This window comes from Lytechinus variegatus, chromosome 19 (assembly GCF_018143015.1).
Source record: "Lytechinus variegatus isolate NC3 chromosome 19, Lvar_3.0, whole genome shotgun sequence".
In the NCBI taxonomy this organism is placed as follows: domain Eukaryota; kingdom Metazoa; phylum Echinodermata; class Echinoidea; order Temnopleuroida; family Toxopneustidae; genus Lytechinus; species Lytechinus variegatus.
The window spans coordinates 12,131,404-12,157,712 of record NC_054758.1 but is presented as its reverse complement, the minus strand read 5'-3'; the positions used below and the strand labels follow the sequence as shown (position 1 = coordinate 12,157,712).

Below are 26,309 nucleotides of genomic sequence, written 5' to 3'. Positions count from 1 at the left end.
GGTATGTTACTGAGTCATGGATTTGCAAGTGAATTTCTAAAACAAGTGCAGATATTTTGATATATATTTATATTTCTATAATAATTAGTTGCATGATTAAAGGTACACTTTAAAATGTCAGAAAAAAATATACTTAGAGAGAGACAGGAAACAGAAAGAGATGGCATGGTGAAGCTCAAAATCAAGAGTGATGTGAAAGTTAAAAAGAAAGAGTAGGAACGGAATATGAATATGAATAAAAGACTGAGTAGGAGAATATAAATAAACAATGGTTAATTGGGTACTGTAAACAAATTTTTTATCAAATCAGAATGCATTAAGCTTCAAATGAATGGTCTGAAGTGCAAAGGACTCTTCTTACCTTTGAAGGGGGGGGGGGGCATTTTCTGCTAAAAAGTATATCGCCCCCTATTTTTTTCGGGGGGGGGGGTTAAGTTCCTAGTCATAATCCTTTAACTGTAATTTTAATGAGGTCATTTTCTAAAGACCCCACCCCCCGCAGAAAAAGAGTAATGTCTAGCTTTAAAAATGCATTGACCCCTGAGGGACAAAGGTGCTGTCTGGTTTGAGCATGGGGAAATAGAACTAAAAGTGGTATGGGGAGGGGTGCACATCTTGGGGAGGTGGAACTAAGGTTTGGAAAATCAGCTGTTGAAAGTACAAGGGGTACACATTTTGTTTTGCTTGCCAGTGTTGGAACTCCTCTGCTTCAGCGGAAGGTTTCATATTCACCCAGTGTACCTCCAGCCTATATGCCCTTAAGGGGATGCGTTTTTTAAGAGTGTTTATCATTTTTATGTTTCTAATGGCCACTGCCTTTACCTTCTTTGATGTCAGATTTAAAGGACTAATCCTGCCCCTTCCCCCCAAACCCAGAAATATTAATGAAGGTGATTAATACCCCACATTTTAATGCAGAGAAGACATTTAGAATTTAATATGAATCTTTACCCTAAGATGAATATTTCTTCCAATTTTTATGAGCACTGACTAAAAACAGGGGAAGAAGTTTGATCCACAATAAGTTTTCCTACATTTCTGGCTATCATATGTGGCTACCCTGGTAATGCACTCTCTGACAAATGCAAAAAAAAGGTTCTTGCACATCTTTACCCCAAGGCCAATGTGTGAGCCAAATTTCATGAGAATTGGTTCAAAACTGATGAAGTAGTTCAAATTGCAAGTGTTTTACTAAATTTCGCCATATAATATGTTGTTCCCATGGCAACACAATTTTGAAAATGCACACAAAAAGTGCTATGTACATCTTTACTTCAATACCAATGTGTGTGCCAAATTTCATGAAAATTGATTGAAAACTGATGAAACAGTTTGAATTGTAAGGTTTTTTCCCCAATTTTCACCAGATATGTTGTTACCATGGCAACAAGATTTCTGAAAGACACACAAAAGTGTGTCTTAGACATCTTCACTTTAAGACCAATGTGTGTGCCAAATTTCATGAGAATCGCTTAAAAACAGAGGAAGTGGTTCTAACTGCAAGATTTTTACCTTATTTTTGCAATAATACACTGTTACCATGGCAACACAATTTCCAACACATGCAAAAAATGTGTATTGCACACCTTTACCCCAAGACCAAAATATGTACACACACACCAACATTCAACCCCCTCCACCGTCACCCTTCGGCTTGGTTAGCATTGCATTCAGATATTTGGTGCATTGAGATGCGAGGACAAACAGAAGATCTGTTCAAAAAGGGTCTGAATTCAAGAACTAATTCAATGCAAAATAATGCACTGCTATTGAGTTTTGCACTAGCGCTAGTCTATATATCAGACAAATCTGAACTCATAAATTCTGACATTTTCACCCATTTTTTCACTGTTCCTGCAGCCAGATTTTTTGGAGCATACCCCATTCTTAATTCTTATACATAAACAAAGGTCTGGAGAAAAAATCATGCTTTTGTCCACCGTGTCCACATAATTCCGCTAACTGACCAGACTAATAGTGGAAAGTTAATGTTTACGACTACACTGTTAAAAATAATTTAAACAACGCTGTTTGCTATGTGAATCACACAGTAGTTGTTTAAACAAGTGTTTAAATTTTTAAACAACCATGCTTTAATAGGTGGGCGATGTCCATTAGCGTACCTACGGGGGGGAGGGGCAGACTGCCCCCCCCTGACAAGTCACAACCCATGCAAGGGACGTATCCCTGCCCCCCCCCTCCCTCCCCCCCCCCCGACGAGTCATTACTGATCCCTGGCCCGCTCCTTTGAAGTTCAAGACCCTTTTTTCCTTTTTCTTTTTTTTTTTTGCTTGTCAAATGTTTTTCTGGTACGAAACCCTTTATTTGTGGTTGAAGACCTATTTTTTTTTTTTACTTCTCCCCCACTCCCCTTCCTCACCAACTCGGCAAATCCCTGGTGTTATACCGGAATTCATCCGCTTGACGGTGAAAACTAGACCACGTCCGAAGATGAATCGTAGGTACGATGATTGAAGCCTGAAGAGCTTGACGTGCTGAATGGGATGTCCCATCCAATTTGACGGGAGACACTCCCGGTGAAAGTCGTGGCTTGATTGGTATTTAATATAAAGAGGGCTTGCTATCGCACGTTCAAATCCCGTGTTCCGAGCCGTGGGGGGGGGGGGGACATCAAAGTATTTCTACCAAGATTTTCAAAACAAAACCTCATAGTGTAAGCTCTGTTACTTTTACCCCTGGATGTGTTGTTAAAGGTCAAGTCCACCTCAGAAAAATGTTGATTTGAATCAATAGAGAAAAATCAGACAAGCACAATGCTGAAGGTTTCATCAAAATCAGATGTAAAATAAGAAAGTTATGACATTTCAAAGTTTCGCTTATTTTTAACAAAATAGTTATATGAACGAGCCAGTTACATCCAAATGAGAGAGTTGATGATGTCACTCACTCACTATTTCTTTTGTTATTTATTGTTTGAATTATACAATATTTCAATTTTTACGAATTTGATGTTTGGGACCTCCTTGCCTGAAGCACAAAATGTTAAAATAATGGAATTCCATGTGTTCAGGGAGGAATGAAACTTCATTTCACATGACAATGACGAGAAAATCAAAATATTTCATATTTCAAACAATAAAATACAAAAGAAATAGTGAGTGAATGACATCATCGACTCTCTCATTTGGATGTAGCTGGCTCGTTCATATAACTGTTTTTGTGAAATTAAGCGAAACTTTGAAATGTCATAACTTTCTTATTTTACATCCGATTTTGATGAAATTTTCATTGTTATGCTTGTTGAATTTTTCTCATTTTATTCAAATCAAGTTTTTGTTGGGGAGGACTTGTCCTTTAAGATTGTTTGGGATCTTCAAAAGATAGTGAGGAAACATTTCTACAACAAACGTGTCATACTCATAGCAACTTGCGTCAAGAGCACCCCCCCCAAAAAAAAAACATAATAATGATGATAAAAATGATATGAAATGAATAACATGAATAGATAAATGAAATAAAATTAAAATAAGAAAAACAAATAAAGTTAAATAAAATTTCAGGACCTGGGGGATGAGAGAAGGCAAAAAAAAACCCACAGGAAATGTGAATATCTTAGATATTATGTCAAAAATCTATTAATACAAAAAAATATCCCTTTTCACTTCAAAAATATAAAAATGTAAAACATTCAGAGTTGGCAATTTCTCATCGTATTTCAATTGATTTTTTTATGCTGCTTGATTGATTCTATCTTTAAAATTCAAATTCAACTTCGGTATAGCGAATAACTCTTACAAAGCCTACACATCCTTACTATAATTTGGCTAATCTTGTGTGTCCTTCCGTTTGTTTGAAGCAGGTTTTCTCCGTGGTTTTCCACTCAATATAGCTGGAATTTTTTCTAAACATGGTTAAATTGTTCACAGATTGTCATGAGGGGGGTTGTTTGTGGTATTTTGGTCGCATTATTTAAAGTTTTTTTTACAATTCGTAACTTGTTGGCATTCCTTTTCGCAGCCCTGAGTATAGCTTCGAAGTTCCCAGTCCCTTTTACCTCTCTCGGGTCAGCGAAATACAAAGCGTGCATGCCATCATGCCGACAGTCGACCGGGTAGCTACAGTAAACGGTAAATGCGCTGGCTGCATTATATGCATGTGTGTGCGGCGCTGCTGAAACGTAAACAACATACCGTAATCGGCCGATGTCCTCAGTGGTTAGGGTTACCGTACTGGTGAGTACGACTTTCTGACAAACCTATTTATTTCTTTTATTGTGAATGATTCTGCAGTGAAGCCCCATTCTGTCATTCTAACGTATGATAAATTTGTTACTTAAAAGGCTCAAGATCTAGAAATCTATATAGCCTAGCCCTGGCCTAGGCTACTATCAAATGCTGGTCATAACTGGTAAGAAAGTCTTTATGTTATAGGCAGTGTGGCCACACGCGTGTGGTTATATCCAATACTAGGCCGGTAAGCACTAAATAGGTACCAATCCTGCAGACGCAAGCTCATAAATATTCTTAAATATTCATAGGATGAGGATTAGGGTTAGGATCCTAACACTGGCATTTTCTGTCTTTGCTACACACATTCAACAAAATTAATGTCTCTAAAATTCATTTACAAATATAAATGAACTATATTTAGTATTATGTTCGCCAATTCATATGTTCAACTTTATTTCTGTGTGATTAACAAAATACTAATGTAGTGTGATCGTAATAAACAAGCATTGGTAAAATGATTTTACAGACATGTGTTGCCAATTTAATGATTTCAGTGCTTAATTTCCTTCTTTTAATTCCTGATGCTAAATGCCAAGTGGTAACACTACACAAATGAGCTTATTGTGTGCAGATATTTTAGCTCCTTCTGCTGATGCATCCAATATATATTTTTAAGGCTCTGAATCGTAAGTTATTGAGTCAAAGCACAAAATGTGGGCAGTTGTCACAAAGAGGTTAACCCTATTCTGACTTGGACTTTTGAAAACGAGTGTTGACTGGGGGTTTGCTGGGGGGTGAGGGTCTACATCTAATGTTTCTGCCCAGTTTCATTAACACATCCTTTGTATTCAATCCTATATTTTAACAGATTGGGCTACCTGCTACTCAACGCTCCAAAATCAAACTGTGCCAGTGCTCTGTTGTACACAGTTCAGTGCATGGTTAGTAATTTGACGTAAAATGTAATATTTATTGATGCCGCAGTAAATCTAAATTCCAACATATGATGAAGTTGTTTGGTTGAGTCAGATAATCAACTCAGTGCTAAGTTCCAAAACCCAAAATTAAAATTGTCTTAAATAGATTTGCTATTAACCCTTTTAAGGCAAATTTGATCAGATTTTCTTCTGCAAATTGGCAACACTGGCATTTTTCCTTTTTTGCTACACACATTCAATAAAATTAATGTCTCTAAAATTCATTTACAAATAAATTAACTATATTTAAACATTATGTTCGCCAATTCATATGTAAAACTATTTCTGTGTGATTAACAAAATACAATTATTTCTATTAAACATAAAAACCTGTGAGGTAAAGTAAGAGTTTGAACACTTTATATATACGCTATTACAACTACTACTTTTAATAATAATAACAATGATACTATTACTACTACTTTTTTGGGGGGGAGGGCGGGCGAAAATATGTTTTGTCCCCCCCACTTTTTTGTTTTGGGGGGCGACTGCCCAGCACCCCCCCCCCCCCCACTTCCGGTGCCTATATGCTGGAGGGTAAGGGTCTAGATCTAATGTTTCTGCCCAGTTTCATTAAAACATATTTAATCCTGTATTTTAACAGGTACAGCTATAGCTGCCACTCAATGCTCCAAGGCCAAGCTGTGCCAGTGCTCTGTTGCACACAGTTCAGTGCATGGTTAGTATTTTGACGTAAGACATAATAATATTTATATTGAATGATTAATGCCGCAGTAAATCTAAATTCCAACATGTGATGAAGTTGTTTGGTTGCATGAGTCTGATAATCAACTCAGTGCTAAGTTCCAAAACCCAAAATTAGAAATTTCTTAATAGATTTGCTATTAATCCTTTTATTTAAGGGCAAATTTGATCAGACTTTCTTCGGAACATTGGTAACACTGGCATTTTTTTTCTTTGCTACACACATTCAACAAAATTAATGTCTCTAAAATTCATTTACAAATATAAATGAACTAAATTTAGTATTATGTTCGCCAATTCATATGTTCATCTTTATTTCTGTGTGATTAACAAAATACTAATGTAGTGTGATCGTAATAAACAAGCATTGGTAAAATGATTTTACAGACTGTCTCACTCATTTTATCACCCCCCCCCCCCCCTTCTCTCACTCTCACTGCTTTTCGACATCCTGCAATACTTATATATGATTGAGCAACCTTTAATTTAAAAAGTACAAACAACCGCAGTCTAATGTACATTGTAAGGTACATGTGCAATGTACTTACATATTTGTTTCTGACCCAATACATGTAATCATAACATTTCTATATCACAATAATTGCCTCTTGACTGCTTACTGAATACACCGTGTTCTAATACATTTTTCCATTTTATAGTTAGATTTGGATTTCACTCTGTAATGATTATTGAAGTTCTTCCTCCAGTTCAACCCAAGATGCTTAACTTAATTGAACCTCCTATCTATATTGAAAGAGAAGTCTGCTATGAATCAGTTGTCTAAATATATTTCATCAATAAACTGCTTGGCTTTCAGTGTGAATAGGCAGTCTAGCTACAAGATTGTCACCCCTCCCCCTCCCCCCCCCCACACACACTTTGATAAAGATAAATGACTCCTACCCCTGTGCTGCCACGGGTAATTGCTGCTAGTACTGTATAATACGTAGCGTTATTTGCTCTTTGTATACTCTGTACACACATGCTATCATATACAGACGTAAAATTACAATGTCTTCAACCTTTGCAAAACTTCCTGGGAGCTTCGGTGTGAAAGAAAAAAATATGTTAATTCTATTCTCTTTGTAAAGATGGTATGGATGGAGGGCTCCGTTGTAACGCAGTGTTTTTTATAACTGAACCGGACTACCCTTCACCTTATAAATGAAGAAATAAAATATACAAATAAATAAATGAAATAAACAATTACTTTTAGAACAGTGATATTCGTTCATTTTGTTTTCTTTCTATTAGGTTTTTTAATAATCTTCTTTTTCCTCTTTTTTTTCTTCTTCTTTTTTATTTCTTCTTCTTCTTCTCCTCCTTTTTCTTCTTGTTCTTCCTCTTGTTCTTCCTCTTCTTCTCCTCCTTCTTCTTCTCCTACACCTCCTCCTTCTTCTGTTTCTTCTTCTTTCCCTTTCTTATTCACCACCTCCTCCTTCTTCTGTTCCCCTCCTTCTTCTTCCTCTCCTTCTTCTTTTTCCCCTTCTTCTTCTTCAACTTCTTCTTCTCCTTCTTCTTCACCTCCTGCTCCTGCTCCTTCTTCTACTTTATCTTCTCTTTAATTCTTCTTTTTCTTCACCTAGCTCCTCCTTCTCTTCACCATCTTTTATTCTTCGTTTTCTTTCAACAGCATCCCTATCTCGTCCTTCCCTTTGATTCCATCTACATTATTTTCTTTCACAATCTCTCGTCAGTGCTGCAGTCATCTGTAGTGTAATGCCAATTGGCGGCACCCGAGCAATATAGACACCTCGTAAACGTAACATGCTATTAACGGAACGAAAAACACTATAAAAGAAGTAATATATATTGGAGGAGGAATGTTCCTTTCCCTCGGCTTAAAGAGATGCTCCAGGCTAAAGATATTTATATCTCATTAAATAGAGTAAAATTCACAGACCAAAATGCTAAAAATTTGATCACCATCGGATAACAAATAATGAAGTTATTGAATTCTAAATGTTTGCACTATTCCGGTGAAACAGTTCTAGGCATGTCTTCATGAATATTCATTAGGTCGGCTGATGATGTCATACCCCCCACTTGTTATTTTGTATTGTATTATATGAATTCTGGGGGCCGTTTCATGAAGCTGTTCGTAAGTTAAGAGCAACTTTAAGAACGACTGGTGAACCTTTCTTTTGGTAAATGGTACTTTCATTGGCAATGCTTTAGTGCGTAAGAAAGGATCACCAGTCGTTCTTAAAGTTGCTCTTAACTTTCGAACAGCTTTATGAAACGTCCCCCAGGTTCATCAAAAAAACTTTCTATCAAGAACTAAAACAATTGGATTGACAACTGATTAAGTGCATTAGTCATTTTAGTTATTTATTGCTGCAACATATTTCATCATAATGGAGACGCATTACATCAACAACAACAAAATACGCAAGCATGGAAAAATGAACAATTATGATTTTATGTAACAATTATAGTAATAGAAAAAAAGAAAAGGGAAAGTGGGGATGTGACATTATCAGCCCCCTAATGAATATTCATGATGACGTGCATAATAACTGTTTTCACAAAGTATAGCTAAATTCCAATGTTAAATAACTTTGTTATTTGTTAACCGACTTTGATGAATTTTTCAGCATTTTACTCTGTGAATTTTACTCTTTTTATCTATAAATAACTTCAGCCCGAAGCACCCCTTTAACATGGAATGTGATAGGTTTCAATTAGCGGGATTGAATGTTGCAGACAAGGCGGTAACCAACGCGGACACAGTATTGTATTTGGATGTGTCACTCCTCTTCATCACGGTAATGTCCCCTCGCTGCCTGGCGCATGCACTTTCATCATGCTCATCGCCTCGGCTCATTGAACATAATAAATCGAAGCACCGCTGATGGTAATGTCCATCGCTACATTATTGTAATGATACAAGGTCAAATGTCAATTTCATGTAAATGAGTGGTGCAGTTGTTTGATGGACTCAAGCACTGCTGATGGCACACTCTTAAAACAAATCAGTCAAATTGACTAGACCAGTATCACTATCAGCTGGGAGCAACTGATATGGCAATCACTGATATTCTAGTCAGAAATAACTCTGTTCTAGTAAAATATGACTAGAAAATAGTCAACTATGACTAGAATAACAGTTGCACCCAGCTGACCCTATTAACTAGTCATTTTTGACTGATTTGTTTTCAGAGTGTAATGTTCATCTTTTCATTATTGCAATAATTCAAGGTCAAAGGTCAATTTAGTGTAAATTAGTGGTACAGTTGATAGAATAATTTGATGGAGTTGCTCTTCAAAGTATTGATAGTTTAAAAAAAAGTGTTTTTGCCAAAGTCATAGCAAGTTATTACATGAACATGTATTTAAACATTAACATCAAAGTATACCTTAAGGGGGGGGGGGGTAACTGTGCGTTGTCTCCAATTTAGTCTGTTATAAATACATAGTCTTAAAATAAACGCTTTCAGGTATCTACTAATACTACAGAGAATACCTATAATTGTATTTGTATAGAAAAACAAAAAATGTTTGGAGACGAAAAGTAATTGTTTTGCTATACTCGGTAACATAATTACTGCGGTATCAAATGTATTGAGTATTTATTATGTTATCATTCAAGTGGGTCTATATTACTGGACTACACAGGCGTTATGGGTCAGGAAACTGGCCAGGTACAGGTATGAGTAGTTGAGGACTCGATTTCTGGTTTGTGTCTGCTTTAAACTGCTACACTGACACCAATGAAACCGATTATAACGTCATAGCAACAACAACAACAATCCGAAACAAGCTTATATCGGAAATAATTCAGCAATCGTCCATGTCTGAGCTTCTTTGCCCTTGATTCAGATATTTCAAGGGGTGTGATTTAGACCCTTGTCCGAGGTAAACTCGTCATGACAGAGCGTTATTCTTCGGGGCAAAGAGAAGAATTCTTCTTTCGGCATATTTGTCATGTCGGCATGGGGAGAGGGAAAGAAAAGTGGAAGAGCGTGTAGATCCGGCGGCAAAATATGACAAATGGGGGTTTTCACCACCGGTCGCAACGCATAACGGATTCTAGGAAAGGGTAAATTTCATGAAAATGTCCGTCAAATGACACAGTAAAACTTGGAGGTTTTGTCGAAAATTGGTGGCCCAGAACAACGCTTTCGTCCTTAGTTTTGGAGCTGACGAGAAATTTCAAACAATCGTGTCGTTTGTCCAGAGTCCAGAACGAAAATTTCCGTTTTTGATTTGCCAATTTTCGATTGGATTTCCATCGTCATGAAGGTCATTTGACAATACATATTCGAAGTTATTGAATCTGTCGTGCGTCGTTGAGCAAAAAAGTCCGTATTGTCAATGGTAAATTGCTAATTTGTCTACTGCCAACTCGTCCATTCACCACATGGTCTATTTTCATTTAGTCTAATGCCATTCCGTCCATCAACATTTCGTCTAATAACTATTTGGTCCAATCATCACTTCGTAAATCAACATTTCGTCTGTGACCATTTCGTCTAATATCCATTTCATTTTCATTCATTTTGCACAATTAACACTTGAGTCCAATTAGACCGAAAGGTATATTGACTAAATAGCTATTGGACCAACTGGTTATTAGACAGAATGGCATGAGACTAAATGAAAGTAGACCATGTGGTGAGTGGACAAACTGATGGTAGACCAGTTGAAAATTGGACGAATTGGCATAAGACGAATTGGAACTAAACCATTGTCAATGACGGCGAATTCGGTCAAGATAGGTATGAAGGGGAGAGGGAGGGGGAAGTTGTGGCAAAGGAAAGTGATATGTAAGAGCAGACCTTTTTTTTCATTCTTAATTTCAAATTGTCTTCAGGCATTATAATAAATTGTTAAGGCGAACAATATGACTTATTTTTCATCTTTGTTTTTTTCAATGAAGGAATCATGTCTAAAGGATGCATGATATCATATTTATAAAAAAAATAAAATAATAACATTCACTAATGTAAGCCTCCGGGACGCATCTAAAATAGATGCCGGGGCTATGATAACATTAATCACTGATCTGAAACGAAGACAATATGACTCGGGGTAATTTTGTTTGGTTTCATATATCGGCAGGGGCAAATGATTCACGTCCCTTTTCCTATCCGACGTCCCAAGCCCTCAATCATATCTCGGTGAGGCAATCAATCACCGGTTCGTTATGGGGTTCGACGTCGATATCCTACCATTGTCCCTTCCCTCCATATCTGGGAGGCGATCAATCTTCCATATAGGGACACGATAAAATAACGGAATATAAATCTCACACCATTACACATCGGGTAATGACCCTCAATTGGTCTTCGGAAAAAGTTCGATATAACAAGAGAGGAGAAAATGAGGGAGAGAGAGAGAGAAAAGCGCGATGAAGCCAGAGAAATCAATCAACGCTTATCTCATCCTGAGCTTCGAAGCGGCAACTGAAACTAGGACAGGGGTAAAGGGAGACTGGGGTGGGAGGTGCCTGGATGGCCGGGGTGGGGTGTGGAAGGGAATAACGGGGCGTGATGGTTCATCATTTTTGAAGGCGAACGCCGATGCATAAGGGGACAATTTTGAAAATCTTGAGCGAGTAAAACGACCAAACACAATAATCTGTTGCAACAGATTGTAACATAATATCCAGCAAATAATGTCTATATTCACCCCTTCCCCCTCTCTCTATTTTTTTTTCGTTCCTGTACCCTTTATTTATCTTTAAAATCGCTATCAAGTACTATTCTTATTTTCTCCTGTGAGGGGTGCCCTCACCCCACCCTCAAATACACGAGAGTAGGTGGAAGACTTGAAAACCTAAAAGCAGGGAACATCTACAGCAAGGTGGATGGATAACGGTGGTGAGAGCGTGCACAGCAAAAACTGTGGTGTTAACCGGTGTACATAGAGGACCACACCAGTTATTTTACACCGGTGTTAAATTGGTGGTGTTAGTTTTACACCTACATGTATAGGTGTTACTACAACACCTTTGGTTGTTACATTTACACTCTTTGGTGTTATGCTCAATCTTTAGGGTGTAATTTTTAAGACCTCAGGGTGTGGTCCTCTATTAACACCAATTGGTGTTAGTTTTAACACCACAGTTTTTACAGTGTGTGTGAGAGAGAAAGAAAAGAAAGAAGATGAAAAAAAAATCCTGTTTTGGGACGTAAAGATATTCAAATTATGGCCACGCGCTAAATGACAGTCACACCTCCTCCAACAAAGGATATAAAATAAAAAGAGTGGGTGGGAGAAGAGAGAGAGAAGGGGGGAGAGTTGTGAACTCAATGGCAGGACAGTAGGGATTGAATTAAACATTGACATACACACGCACGCACGCCCTTACACAGCCACGCACACACACATTATACATAGGCTACACACTCGATTCTAAAACCAGCAATAAATGAGAAAATAATAACACTTCTAATTCTGTTTTACCAAAATCATATCAAATTTTATTCATATTTTCATTTTTTTTCCAAAACAAAGCTTATCCAGTGGTTCCTTCTGAAGCAAATGTACGGAACACTTTTTTTTTCTTTTCATAAAGAATAATCATGAAATATTCAACCAATTTCTTACATAATAACGTACCTCGCGCCACTGTTCATAGCAAAATATTAGCAAACAAAATAAACAAAGATATTCCTCATGATCAGGGTACAATATCATACATGAAATCAACAACGCACAACTTACGATTGCTCTACGACCCGATTTTTAACTAAACCGACACAAAAATATCAGATTGAAAAATGGAACAACCTTCCATGCACTTTTCTGAATCACCAGATAAACTATTAAATGGACATTTGATTCCCCCTCATAGAAATAAGTTAATTCGTATTGATAATGGCGTCTTATCGATCGTAGACTTGCAACAATTTGAGACCACTTGGTCATTATTCCGAATTAGTAACTTGTAAATAATCAGAAAAAGAGTGATATAAGAATACTGATAATCTGAATCTTACATCAAATCAATTTGATATGCAAAACGTCCTTTCTTCCGCAATCGGGTCTTAGGCAAGTCGTAAAGTGTGCTGTGGAAATAAGGACCACGTAAGTCCAAGGTACGAATGGTACAACTTTATCCAACAAGTACATATCATAACCCATTCTTTCTGCATAGTTCCTGCAGAATACGTTATATACGATTCATATTTGGTTTATATCTAGAATTATTACGCATCAACAGGCTGGATAATACGCATGTTAAATATAATGTTTCAGAATACGTATAAAAACATATCCTGTCACTAACAGTCAGTTATTCTGCTTTTTCTTTCAACGATATATCTCAATAACAGCTAATGGTTTTCCTTCTATACATACAGGACTTCATCTAATAATAATAAAGTGATTTCTCTAGCGCACGTATGCACCTTGCTAGGTGCTGAAGGCGCTCCTACATTACCCCGGCTAACCTTGTCTACCGATTCCGGTGCGAATAGCTGTTTGAGAATTAAACTAAGAAAAAAAGAACAAAAAATAAAAGTACGCTGTAACTTATATTTCATTGTTGAATTATAAGACAGGATAGAAAGAGCAAAATGCCAACTATATTGAATTGTCATATCTCAGAAATCTCAATGGCAGGAAAAAGAAGCAACATCTGATTGCTCTGGATAGGCATTATGCCACCCCCCCCCCGAAAAAAATAAATGAATAAAAATAAATAAACCAATGGAACATAAAGCCCTTGGGATTATATATATATATATACTTTAACAAAATGTTAAAGTACATCGCGTGTATTACATAAACGAGGGATATCATTGTGCCAAATTTGAAGAAAAAAAAATCTTCCATTGACACTTTTTTTTTAAATAAAGATATCGAGATTATCGTCATAGAAGTTTACTACATCAACAATACAACAAATTTTACTATCAAGATTTATGGATTGCAACGTATTGAAACAACATGAAAACATTCTCTTCGAAATTAAGGGAATATGCCATAAATTATTCACCACATTTTTTTGTTTTCTAAACTATGAAGCGTTTCCATTTTCTAAATTGGTTTTGAAGTGATTAATGGTATCACATTAATATCATAAATCACGTTATATTGAGGAAAAGTAATAAAACGGTTTTGTACATAATTAAGAACAGACTTGATGTCAACTCTTGTCAGCTCTTTTTCTAGTTTCTAGTGTTTGTAGTCTTTTCCTGTTATTTTATTTAGGGGGGGGGAGCTCTAAACCATCACTCCATGTTATAAAACCCACAAATAAAACATTAACATTATTTTCACACTGCCATTACACTCTATAAATATTAGAAAGAACATAGGGGTTTTTACATTCGCTCTTTGTGTACATGCAATACTAGACACGCACTTGTGCCTCTAATAAATCATTTGAAATACATCCTAAAACAAATGCAGCAAGAAATACAATGTGATTTTCATTTTTCTGCCACCAAGGTAATTTCAAATTCACTAAGAACTTCAAAATTAAATTCTACTTCTCACTATGATTTATTTATATATAAAGAATATTATCATAAGGGATGAATGGTCAAAACTGTCAAAAAACGAATCTCTCTTGTTTTATGTGGAATACAAATATGGGAACCGCCAAATAAAAAGAAGAATAAGAAAAAGAAACACAAGTATATTCCAATTCCCCTATAAAGTTTTTACCATGTACAACTTTCAAAATATCAATGTACTTTAAGAAGAAGATAGAAATTTGAAGTTTCAAAACTAGTTTAAAACAAATGTTTCCCCCAAAATAAAAGAATATTTTTAATATAAACAATAATATTTAATGCAGTAATAAAAGCAGTAATAATGACAGGCTAGTATAACTAAAAGATATACAATAAAAAAAGAACACCTACAAATCATATATTACGAGGCACATCTTTTATCTAGCCTTTAGCAAAGGCTGAAGTTTTCAGCATAAACTACTGTATACTGCCTGTATTTTTTACATGTTCTCACAGAAAAGAACATCTACAGTCTATCATCTCTCAATTCAACTGAAGTGAAATCATTCCACTCCAATTCGTCTTTAAGTTACATATTAATGCTAACATGCCCCCCCCCCAAAAAAAAAAAAAATCAAATAAATAGATAAATGACATACATGTAGAGCCCGTAGAGAAATGACAATGCAATTACGTTTTCATAGATATCATTTTAACCTTAAACACGGCCCTCAATCCTGGCAAAAACTGTTCCCCAAGGATTCATTCTAGGGCCAATCTTCTTCCTGAACGATTTAATATGGTAATACTTGTTTTTGTGTGCTGCAATGGGAGATCTGCAAGGATTGGGTGAATTCTAAATGACTGGCCAATGGGGTTTGGGTATTGAGGAGCAGAATATATGCGAGGATGATGGTAGGAGTCCTGGCGATGGAGGATTAGCGGAAGGGAATGGTGAGATAGGGATGGTAGGAGATATATGATACTAGAAAGGGATGAAAGAAATGTGAAACTCACAGACTAAAGGATGACATTATAGTGGAAGAGGATGGTACATGAAAAAGGAAGAGGGCAAAGAGATGGAAACAAGAAACTACAGAATGGAGATAACGAAAGAGGGACGGTAGGAGAGATGATGCTGGAAATGGATAAAGAAATGAGAAACTAAAGGATTGCATTATAGGGCGATTCCATACGTGTCATACAGGACTAGTAACTGATTGCTTGAGCAACAATTATCATTTTGTGGCAATGATAGAGCTCTAGTGGTGAGTCATGTGACAGAAAAATGACAAGAAACAAAAAAGTGTTGTTTAAGGGTGAATTAAAGGAGAAAATGTTGTATGTCTACGGGATACAGAGATATCCCGTACGACACGCAACATTTTCACCTCTTATTCCCCCACGGACAGAATATTTTGTTCTCATTTTTTTCACAAGACTATCATGTAGCACTTTATCATTACCACAAAACAAATTGAAGTCCCTTGTTTGGAGAGTGGGTGAGAAAATGTTGTCAAAATGGCAGATTTTTCTAGGAAAGCATGGAATCACCCTATAGAGGGAGATTATACAGGGGAAAGGGAGAGTGCAAAACAAAGGAAGAAACAATCTACGGATGTTGTAGAAAGAGGGACGAGGGGGGGATAGCCTCCACTAGGAACAAGAGTACAGGATGATCAATGATAACAATAAGAGTAATAACAAGATGGATCTTGGACCGTTTTGAAATATTTACATTAATTGAATATATTTCATGATAACTTAGGTTGTCCTCAATAAAAAGTTTTGTTTTCATTTTTACTATTCCTTCTACTTGTGCAACTTAATTGTACTTTTCACAGACATACTTTGATATTGGTTTTGTTTTTGTCTGAATGTGCCATCATTTAATCATAATGTATGCATTTATGATATCTATATATCTATGCATTTTAAGAAATAAATGAAATGAATTGTAAAATTGAAAGCCTTAATAGATAATAGATATTAAATGAGAAATAATTTCATATCAAATATCCTTCATAAGTACTCATCTTAGCCAGAACACAATACCAAAAGGGTTCCGGTAAGTGTTTCATGAATTACGTGTGACTTTATGATTGACTGGTGATCCTTTCTTAAGCTATAAATCAACATCAAAGATAATATAGTGTATATCATTTACCACAAGAAAGGATCCCCAGTCATTTGTAAAATCCCTAATAACATATGAACACCTTTGCATCATCTGAAATATGGTAGGCCAATATGTATGCCCTAAATTGTTTTTACGGCGTTTGTGATTAAGAAAATATGCAAATATTGACAATTGTTTGTTATGACAAAAAACATCAGTGGAAATACAGTATAATTCAAGGGAGCATTTCATCGACATTTTTGTCAGACACACTGTTAAAAAAACCCTGATTTTACAGAAAAATAAAAGAAGATTTTGCAGAAAGCAATACCAGAATCATTCTTTAAATTCATGAAACAGGAATTTTTCTGTTTTTCTGTTAGAAAAAGGGGAAAAGAGTGCTTTATTTAAGGAAATTTGTAAGATTACACACACCAAATACCAATTTCCTGTAAGATTACGCAATCTGGTAAGATTACAGGTGTTCTCGAGACTCTGCTGCAGAAACTTCTTTTAGTTTAAGGATAAATTTTCTAACAGTGCACGTTGTCAGGGTCTGACAACTTACCTTGATTTTGATTGGCTGAGAAGCACCATTACTATGGCAATTGCAATGTTAGAAAATTTAACCTTAAAATAAAAGAAGTTCCTGCAGCAGAGTCTCGAGAACACTTGTAATCTTACCAGATTGTGTAATCTTGCGTAATCTTAGGATATTGGTATTTGGTGTATGAAACCATACAAATTTCCTTTAATAAAACACCATTTTCCCCTTTTTAAACAGACTTAATCTGTTAAATTGCAGAAAAATTCCTGTTTAATGAATTTACAGAATGAGTCTGTTATTGCATTTTACAAAATCTTTTCCTTTTTCTGTAAAATCAGGGTTTTTTCAACAGTGTGTCAGATAACACATATATTGTTTGATAAAACATCTACCAAGTCCTTCCATTCAAGCAATCCCCAGTTATGTTTATTAGGCCTATGACTTATAAAAAAAGTCAAGAAGAGCCTTAAGCACCGTACAGTTTGTTTCTGGTTAATCACAAACTCATGAAACTTTATGAGCCACACAAAAGTGAGAAAATCCTGCAGCAATGATTTCTAAGGAGCGAAGAGGGGAAAGAAAAAATCTTAGAATCTCACATGAATCCAAAAGGAACATTCACAATAGCACTATAATTGCCAAATTTGCCCAAAGCTGAGTTTGGATTATATGGGTTAAATTCATTAATGCTAGCAAATGTCAGATTGCCCACAGCAGCATTGTTAATCACATGCAATAAAAATTCTTAAAGAACTTGAGGTAAAACGTGCATGTATTTATGACCAGAGTGATTCTGAAAAAAGGGTAATCATGTTAAAAATAAAGAAGACTAACTTCTTCATTTTTATACACAGCAAAAACTGTGGTGTTAACCGGTGTACATAGAGGACCACACCAGTTATTTTACACCGGTGTCAAATTAGCGGTGTTAGTTTTACACCTATAGGTGTTATTACAACACATTTTGTTGTTACATTTACACTCTTTGGTGTTATGTTTAATCTCTAGGGTGTAATCTTAACACCTTGGGGTGTGGTCCTCTATTAACACCAATTTGTGTCAGTTTTAACACCGCAGTTTTTACAGTGTATATAAATACTGCAGGGCAAGAGGCAATGCCTCTGGAGATGCATGCAAATATTCAATGTGAGGAACATCCTCTGGCAATATACAAGCCATGTTCTTGCCACATACACATTATTTGGAATAATATGCAACTGCACGACATGAAGGTGCAAGATATTAGAATCAGCCCTTCAAGCAAGTTACATGATTCCAGCCAGTAAGCTGAAGAAGGTTTGCTGTGATTGAATAAAGAAATGTAACACCAAAAGTCTGTCTCAGAGGATGCTCCAGGCTGGAAATATTAATATCTAGAAATAGAGTAAAATTTAGAGCAAAATGCTGAGAATTTCCTCAAATAACTCTGGTAAAGGCCCAAGAAGCACAAAAATATTTTAAAGTCTAGAAAGGATATGAAAATAAAATTTTATCACAACCAAATAGGAAACACTTGATTCAAGAGAGTGTAGGTAACATTATGTTGACTAAGTGTACATCCAGTTGAAGACTCAAAACATGAAAATTATGGGACATCATTCATAGAGGTTAATAGTTTCGGAAACCAAATGTCAGAAATGAATTCCTGAGAGGGGAGGAACAAGCAGTCGGTTATAAATCATGGGATCTGTTCAAATGTGAGCCTCATGAATGAAATCTGCAATAAATTCTTGTTGGAAGTTAAAACATTCTGTTGTAAGTTATTTACAATAATACCAAAAAAATGTGCAAATCAAGGGAAATTTTGATATGTAACGACGACTGTGAAATTTGGCTAGTAGCTTCAGCCCAGATTCTTTTTTTCTTCACATATTTATCCTGCAAAATGGTAAACTTGGGGAAATCAAAATAATACATAGAACTGCAGTAGATTGAGAGATGAAATAAAGGATTCTAGGATGAAAAAAACCCCAATAATTTCAACTTTCTGTCATAGCCATGGATTTATTTATGATTTCTGGTAAAAAAAAAGGTTTTCAATGAAATACGCTGTATTTTCATTGAAAAAAACTACAGTATATCTGCTAAATGAAGGTACATTTGGCACCACTGTAAAGCATTTGACTACAGATGAAGACAATATGAACTGAAGCCCTAGCACAATTTGTCCGTAGTAGGCAAACTTATAAATGGCCTGCAAGTCGGCCTGGAAATATAGTTCTAAAGTTTGTATTGTTGTTAAAGTACACATAGAATGGTCATCATCTCAAAAAGAAATAACTAGCAAGTTTTAGAGTTTCACCCTCAATAAATGGTCTTGCTGTTTTCATTGTGGGCTTTTCATAGCTATTCAAATGAGTATTTGGTACTTGGAATGAGCTATGACGGTAATTTAAGTTTTACGTATCAAAAAAGCATGCCAACTTGCTGACTCAATTTCTTCAAGTTCAAATTAGGCGGTTGACCACAGCTGAACAGCTTACACAGAGTTTACCTTGTTGCCCCGACACTAAAACACAGTAGTAGAGCAGTCCATGATTCACATACAAGTCATTCCTCATGGTCTATCAAATTTCTGTTAAAAAAGAGGGAAAAGGGAAAAGACATAAAAAATATATTCATATGCCACACATGTTGTATCCTACAAACTAGACCCTGTTATGAATCTCTTAATAGTAAAAACAAGTTATTCATGGTATATATATCATGAAGATCATGAAGCTTTCCAAAATTAGAAGTCATTATTTTTCTAACCGCACTTGTGAAAAAAAATCAACTTGCAATAATCTGAACATGGGCAGTTTGTATTAATTCTTGGTCTGTTAATGCATTTTTATATTATCATATGAAGGTCTTGATAAAAACCAAGTTATGAGAGTGATTTATAATTCCATTATTATTTCCGTATTTGTACTATTGTATTATTGCATAGAATGCATCTTCATAGCAGGTGGACAAGGTCGTGAAATTAGAAAAAAGGTGCTATATGATTTTTTAATCATTCATCTTTTCTAACGCACAGTGGCCATATTTTTCACTCCCTTTAAATTTTACTTTTTAAAGAATTGCATTTATTTAAAGATGGAATATTCATGTATTTATGTAACCATTTCCTCCTGCACCTCTTCCCCAATTCTTCTTATTCTATTATCAGTTTCATGGGTATAAAACAAGATTGATGGACAATTTTCATTTATCACATTTCTCACATTACTTTATTAAAAATCATATGAACTACCAGAGTCCATTTGTATGGAACTTCCTCCCTTTTGAAATGAAAAAAAATGTAAATCATTTAAATATTTTCAAAGATTGTTATCGTAAATTTCTGAAAAGGAGAAAAGAAGAGGGAGGCAAAGAACAAAACAATGATGATGAAGAAAATTATGAAAAGGAAGAGTAAAAGAATGATTTTTTTTAAGAGGAAAAAGAAGGGGAAAAAATGAAAAATAAGAAATGAAGAAGAATGAGGAGGAGCAGCAGGGAAGTAGACCATTGTGGACAAAGAAGAATTAACACAAACATGAGAATGAATAGAAGAGGAACAAACAAAGGATAGTGAAAATGCAAAAAGAAGAATTATAAGAGGATGAAAAATACTACGAAGAAATAAAAGATGAAAAAAGCTTAAAGTAAAAAGGGAAGGAGTGGAAGGGGAAGGGAGAGAGAATAAACTGAAAATCAAAGAAAGTATACATTTATAATGTAAGAGTGAAGAAAGAGAGGCAGAAAAAATAACATTAGAGAATGCTTGCAGATAACTCTCAGCCACAAGGCTAATAGGGATAACTAAAAGGGATAAAATGGCAGTGTTCTCCCCCCCCCCAAAAAAAAAGAGAAAGATCTGCAATGGAAAATCAAAAACATATTGGAGAACAAATCCTAAATGCATTACTTCATTATTTCCCCCTTTTTTTCTTGGAGGGGGGGGGGGGGGGCAAAGAGGAAGGAAGGGGGAGGTAATATTTTAAATAAAAATAAAGCATGATATTTCTCCAAACCCCCTGTTTTCTAATGAAACCTCAAGGAGCATTAAGATTTGCTGTTTTTATTGAGATTACATAAATGGCACTCTCTAACTAAAATCAATAAACAGTCATATTTCACTTTTACGTAAAAGCAGATTTGGTAGTTATTTATTGCCTCAAGTATCTGCATTAAAAGTAGAACTTGAAAGCAGTCGAGGGCCTGTTATGTACGTCATGCCTGCTAGCTAGATCCCATTAGCACTTAATTCTGAGCAAAAAATCAAGCTCAATGTATGATGCTAATGTATAGGCCTCAGAAAAGATCCTTGTTTTCGGAAACTTCCAATGAAAGGCATCGTAATTCTACCACCTATCAGTAACCTACACATGAGAAAACAGATACTGTATATACATAATTATAATAGTACATTTCTTCAACTTTCAACTTTGAATTTCTCAAGCTAGGTAATATTTTGTAAAGTCGGTGGTTGAGAATTCCATTGTGCTGGTGCAGCTTTTTGGAAAGCCCGATCCCCATATGATTTGGTCTTGACAGTAATTTCAGAGAGAAGATTTTGTGAGCTAGAACGAAGATTACGCTTGGGTTTATGAATCTGGACAAGTTCTTGAAGATAAGCAGGGACAATACCATGATACATATGTACATGTACATGAGGTACATAAACAAAAACAAAGAACTTTGAGTTTGAGCCCATGGCATTATATATCAATTGTTTTAATACATAACCTACATATATCCACGCTTAGAAAAAAGGAAGAAGACATTAAAAAAAAAAATAGGAAAAAAAGGAGATGAAGACAGGAAGAAGATGATGAAAATGAAGAAGAAAAAGGAAGGATGACGGGGGAAAAGTACGAAGGAAAAAGAGGAGAAAAAAAGAAGAAAAAAGACTAACAAGAAGAAAGAACAAGAAGAGGGAAAAGTAAAAGAATGACAAAGAAAAAGAAAAAGAAGGAGGATGAGGAAGAAGATGACGAGAAGAAGGAGAAGAAGAAGAGGAAAAAGAAAGCAAAGGAATGAAGAAGAAAAACATAAAAAATATGAGAAAAAGGAAGATAAAATATGGAGGAAGGGAGAATGTGTACCTCACCCATTACCTAATCGGGTATTCATTAAAACACAGACTGTATTGAATTTAAGATAGAATTCAATTATTAATGAATGGGGATTCATCACAAGAATATTGTCCATCTTCTATTATGGCAAGCAAGACGAACACAAATAACCATATTCCTGACCTGAATACAGAATATATAAGAATTTTTTTTCCTTGCTCATTATCTATAGTGTTTGAACATTTCATTCATATTTATCATATCATACAAGAAGTTGTCAATTCTGACAACTTTCCTTAAATTTGATTGGCTGAGAAGCACCTACTATGGTAACTATCAGTCAGAAGAAAAAAAACGGGACTGCCAGACGGACAGAAAATGTCTGACAGGTCCTTTTGTGATGCCAGGAAAAGATTTCATGGGGGATAGGGGAGATTTCACTCCCAAAATGCTCAAAAAAGCCCTGGTACAACCCCGTTCACTGCAAAGCTAAAGCTCAAAGCTTATCAAAAATTGTGCAGATTTAGGCTGTAGTAAATTGTGGATAGCTGGCCTCAAAACTGAAAAAAAATTGCCTGGCCTGATGTTAACAGACACTCTTGTGTATAACTTCTATATTTCTTCCTGGAAGTGCATTTAAATGACCTTTTCAACACAATAATTCAGGACACAAAATCTGAAAGTCTCTTTAAATCCAATTTCAATAGTCAAGATATCTACTTCATTTTAATTGTTTTCAATTTCACTCATGTTTCTTCAAATAGACTCAACATGAGATCTTGGTTCCCACCACTGACCAGCATAAGCAATACATGAAGACAAAGGGCGATTTTGCCCATTTGACAGCCCAAATCGCCCCTAAAATTCCTGAAATTTGATGCTTTGGTGCGACGACCATTTTTCTAAAGATCTGCCACAAACAATATTCAAATATCCAAATCGCCCCTAAAATTCCTGAAATTGGATGCTTTGGTGCGACGACCATTTTTCTAAAGATCTGCCACAAACATTATTCAAGAAAGTTTAGAAAATCATTTTCTTCAGACAGTATAGTCGAAAAATAAGAAAAGATTTTACAGCATTATTGCTCGTCGTTGTACAAAATATAGCCCTTGAAATGAAAAACAAATCCGCCCCCCTAAATTGGGTAATTGCCCCAATGTGGATACAAAAAAGCCCCTAAGAAAAAAATGTATTCCTACCCTAGTTCCCACTTCAAAAAATAAAGACTGGTAATGAACTCACCTTAACCTCTTCTCTAGTGCATTGAGTGGTTGCTTACTGACGAAACGTGAGAAATGGTCCAGCACGAGAGGGAACTTCCCTAAGGGTCTAGTCCCCTAAATTGGGTAATTGCCCCAATGTGGATACAAAAAAAGCCCCTAAGAAAAAAATTTATTCCTACCCTAGTTCCCACTTCAAAAAATAAAGACTGGTAATGAACTCACCTTAACCTCTTCTCTAGTGCATTGAGTGGTTGCTTACTGACGAAACGTGAGAAATGGTCCAGCACGAGAGGGAACTTCCCTAAGGGTCTAGCGATGGCTGTGTCACTTACGATGCAGATTGCTTGGGCAAAGAGATGGACGCATTCCATCCTAAAGTTAGAATGTGAGGGAGGTGAAGAAAAAAAACACAGACGCATCATTTCAAGTCTACTTCTTCTTCTACTTCCTGTAAAGTACAGACTGCCGTTGGCATATTATCGTACTTGTTGTGCTTGTCAAGTGCCCAAATGAATAGTGCGAGTAAAAATCTCTGCAAGACTATGTGCCGCTAAAAATAGAAGAGGGTTAAAGATTAATATAAGTTTTGGTAACGATCTCACACTTTGAGTTCAAACAAATTCCAATAAAATGATCACCCAAGTGTTTTTGTGTGTGAATATGGCAAATGGCTCTGGGAAAAACTGTGTAACTGCGGAGAAATGAGCAAAATAAGCACAGAATTCCATATTCAGGAATTTGTCCAAGCAATATGAATACACAGTCCCACATCTGCCTTTGTGTGTTAGCGATCAGCTAAGATTCCTTGATTTCACAAAGATAAGTTTATTTCAATGTACCAGATCTAGCTCTATAACAATATGGTGGCAATTAACCTTGATTTTTATAAAGACTTTCTCATGAAATAATTGTTTTCTGCAACTTTCTTTTACTTTTAGAGGATAAAAAAAAACTGTAGATCTAAATATTGATAGGCAAAGTATATGGTACTGCATGTACATATGTAAGTTACCTACAATTTTTTTGTACACACATTACACAAAAAGGTAAAACTGGTGAATATTATCCTGACCCACGACTCCACACTAATTCTTTTTCTACTGGGCTAACATGATCAGGTCGGACCAGTAAGTACACAGTTTTTCCTTTTTTATACTGGTCCCAAAAATTAAGAAAAACAACAAAAAAGGCATGGGTTTATTCTGCTGTCTTTTATTGCTTATTGTTACCCCCTCCTCCCCCCCCCAAAAAAAAGTATGCACACACATACAATATAATTCATGAGAGCTATTTCTCAGTTTTAGAGAGTCAATTTTTGAGACGAGAGACCCATTTCTTTTAATTTACCAAAGAGACAAAAATGTCATTTACATCAGTTTGATATATTTTTTAATGGTCATGTCGGACCAGTATTCTGGCTATATCTGAAAAGTTACTGGCACGACGGCAATTTTTACTGGCCTGGGACCATTTGGGCCAGTGTCGCGAGCTGCGTTGCCAATGAACTATTGGTTGACATTGTACAGGTAAAGAGTTCTGCTCATTTTCAATATATATATTTTGTGTTACATTTGGTATATAAAAATCTTTCATTTTTGTATGTAGTGTGGTAAGTTTAACGGTACACCTTTTTTTTCATGGGCAAGTGTTGGTCTTGAAAAGGACCACCCAAACTCTATGTAATCTTTATTTCTTACATGTATGTATTTCTATCATTTTGCTTCATGCTGTATGTTGTTGAATTTATTGAAAAATTATTAAGATGGAATGTGCAAATTTGGTTGAATTTCTAATGAGTGACAGACACAAATTTTCTCTAAAAATCAATAAAATATTGACAGAGCACATCTGACATACATGTACTGCCTAGTGCTATCTTAGGGAGATATGAACATATACTTTGCATTTGACATACTGTAATTTTTTTAAATGGGTTTTCCACAAAGCATCACTCTGAAGAATAGATGCGGGAGAGAAATGATTTTTGTAATGAGGGCGTTGTGGTCTAGGGTTGTGACTCGTCTTTCAATCTGAGGGACGTGGGTTCGATTCCCAGCCACGATGTGATTTCCTTCAGCAAGAAATTTACCCACATTGGGCTGCACTCAACCCAGGTGAGGTGAATGGGTACCAAAGGGGAAAAAATTCCTGGAATGCCAAGGCATCTTTAGGCTTTAGCCGGGGTAATGATAATAACAACATTATTGTAACATGCTGTTGAATATAATATTGGGCAATATGAATGGCTATGCAGTTTGAGTTGGGCCCATTTCCTCCAAAATCGCACTGTTTCATTCAATTGCATTTTTTTTCTTATGTTTTGCATCCTATACCAATAAAAGTGTATATATATATTGACAAATGAAATTGTCTGAAGAATTAAAAAATACAATCAGAAAAGGCATAGGCAAAGTCTTACAAATTTAAAAGTCAAAATATGTCGAAAACTGTGAAAAAATATACTTCCCAATAACTATTAGAATCAGAAAAACTTTACACCCCATAGGAAAATAACATGCATACTTCAACTCTTTAGAGTGACACCTTTCCAATGATATATAAATTGTTAGGGATAACTCGTACCAAAATAACTTTGCGAATTGATCTTTTAAGACAAAATTTCACGTCGCCATTTTTTGGGTAAATATGTAACAATGCCCGATTTACCCCAAAAATATTATGTAGTCTTGCCTAAAGTACTTCAGGTGCATGAATATACTTGCAAACACTAACCAGTATATCATAAAATTTTTACTGTGGTTATTATGAATATAAAATGAGTTCATTTAACTCAAATAGTGGAATTTGTCATCTCTTGGCTTAAAAACCGGTGGACCAAAGATTGACAACTGAGAGTCGGGTTTAACCATGGTTTAACATAAACGCAGGAAAAATATGAACGCACAGTGAAAGTTTCTTATAACTTCTTCAGCTTAAACTTAGTGTGAAGTTGGCAAAACTCTTGTAAGCATGCACAGATCTCTTTTGTCATAATTGCTTCTTATTCACAGTGATTAACACGGTGATAAATTGGCAAACTTCTTTTTTGTGATAGGGTTTCTAAAATGAAGTCCAGGTCTGTACAGCGT

General features: G+C 35.7%; 1 protein-coding gene across 1 annotated transcript in view; it reads right to left on the bottom strand.

Annotated features, from left to right (window-relative positions):
- Nucleotides 1-17,948: 17,948 nt before the first annotated feature.
- The window catches only part of LOC121406112 (protein PAT1 homolog 1-like), a 59,361-nt gene continuing 51,000 nt past the window's right edge, over nt 17,949-26,309 (bottom strand). Inside the window, exons 16-18 of the mRNA XM_041597128.1 lie at nt 23,522-23,592; nt 23,240-23,318; nt 17,949-19,524 (exon numbers count right to left, since the gene is read on the bottom strand). Coding sequence (XP_041453062.1) covers nt 19,500-19,524; nt 23,240-23,318; nt 23,522-23,592 — 175 coding nt within the window. The 3' untranslated portion in view covers nt 17,949-19,499. The remainder of the gene's footprint in view (nt 19,525-23,239; nt 23,319-23,521; nt 23,593-26,309) is intronic.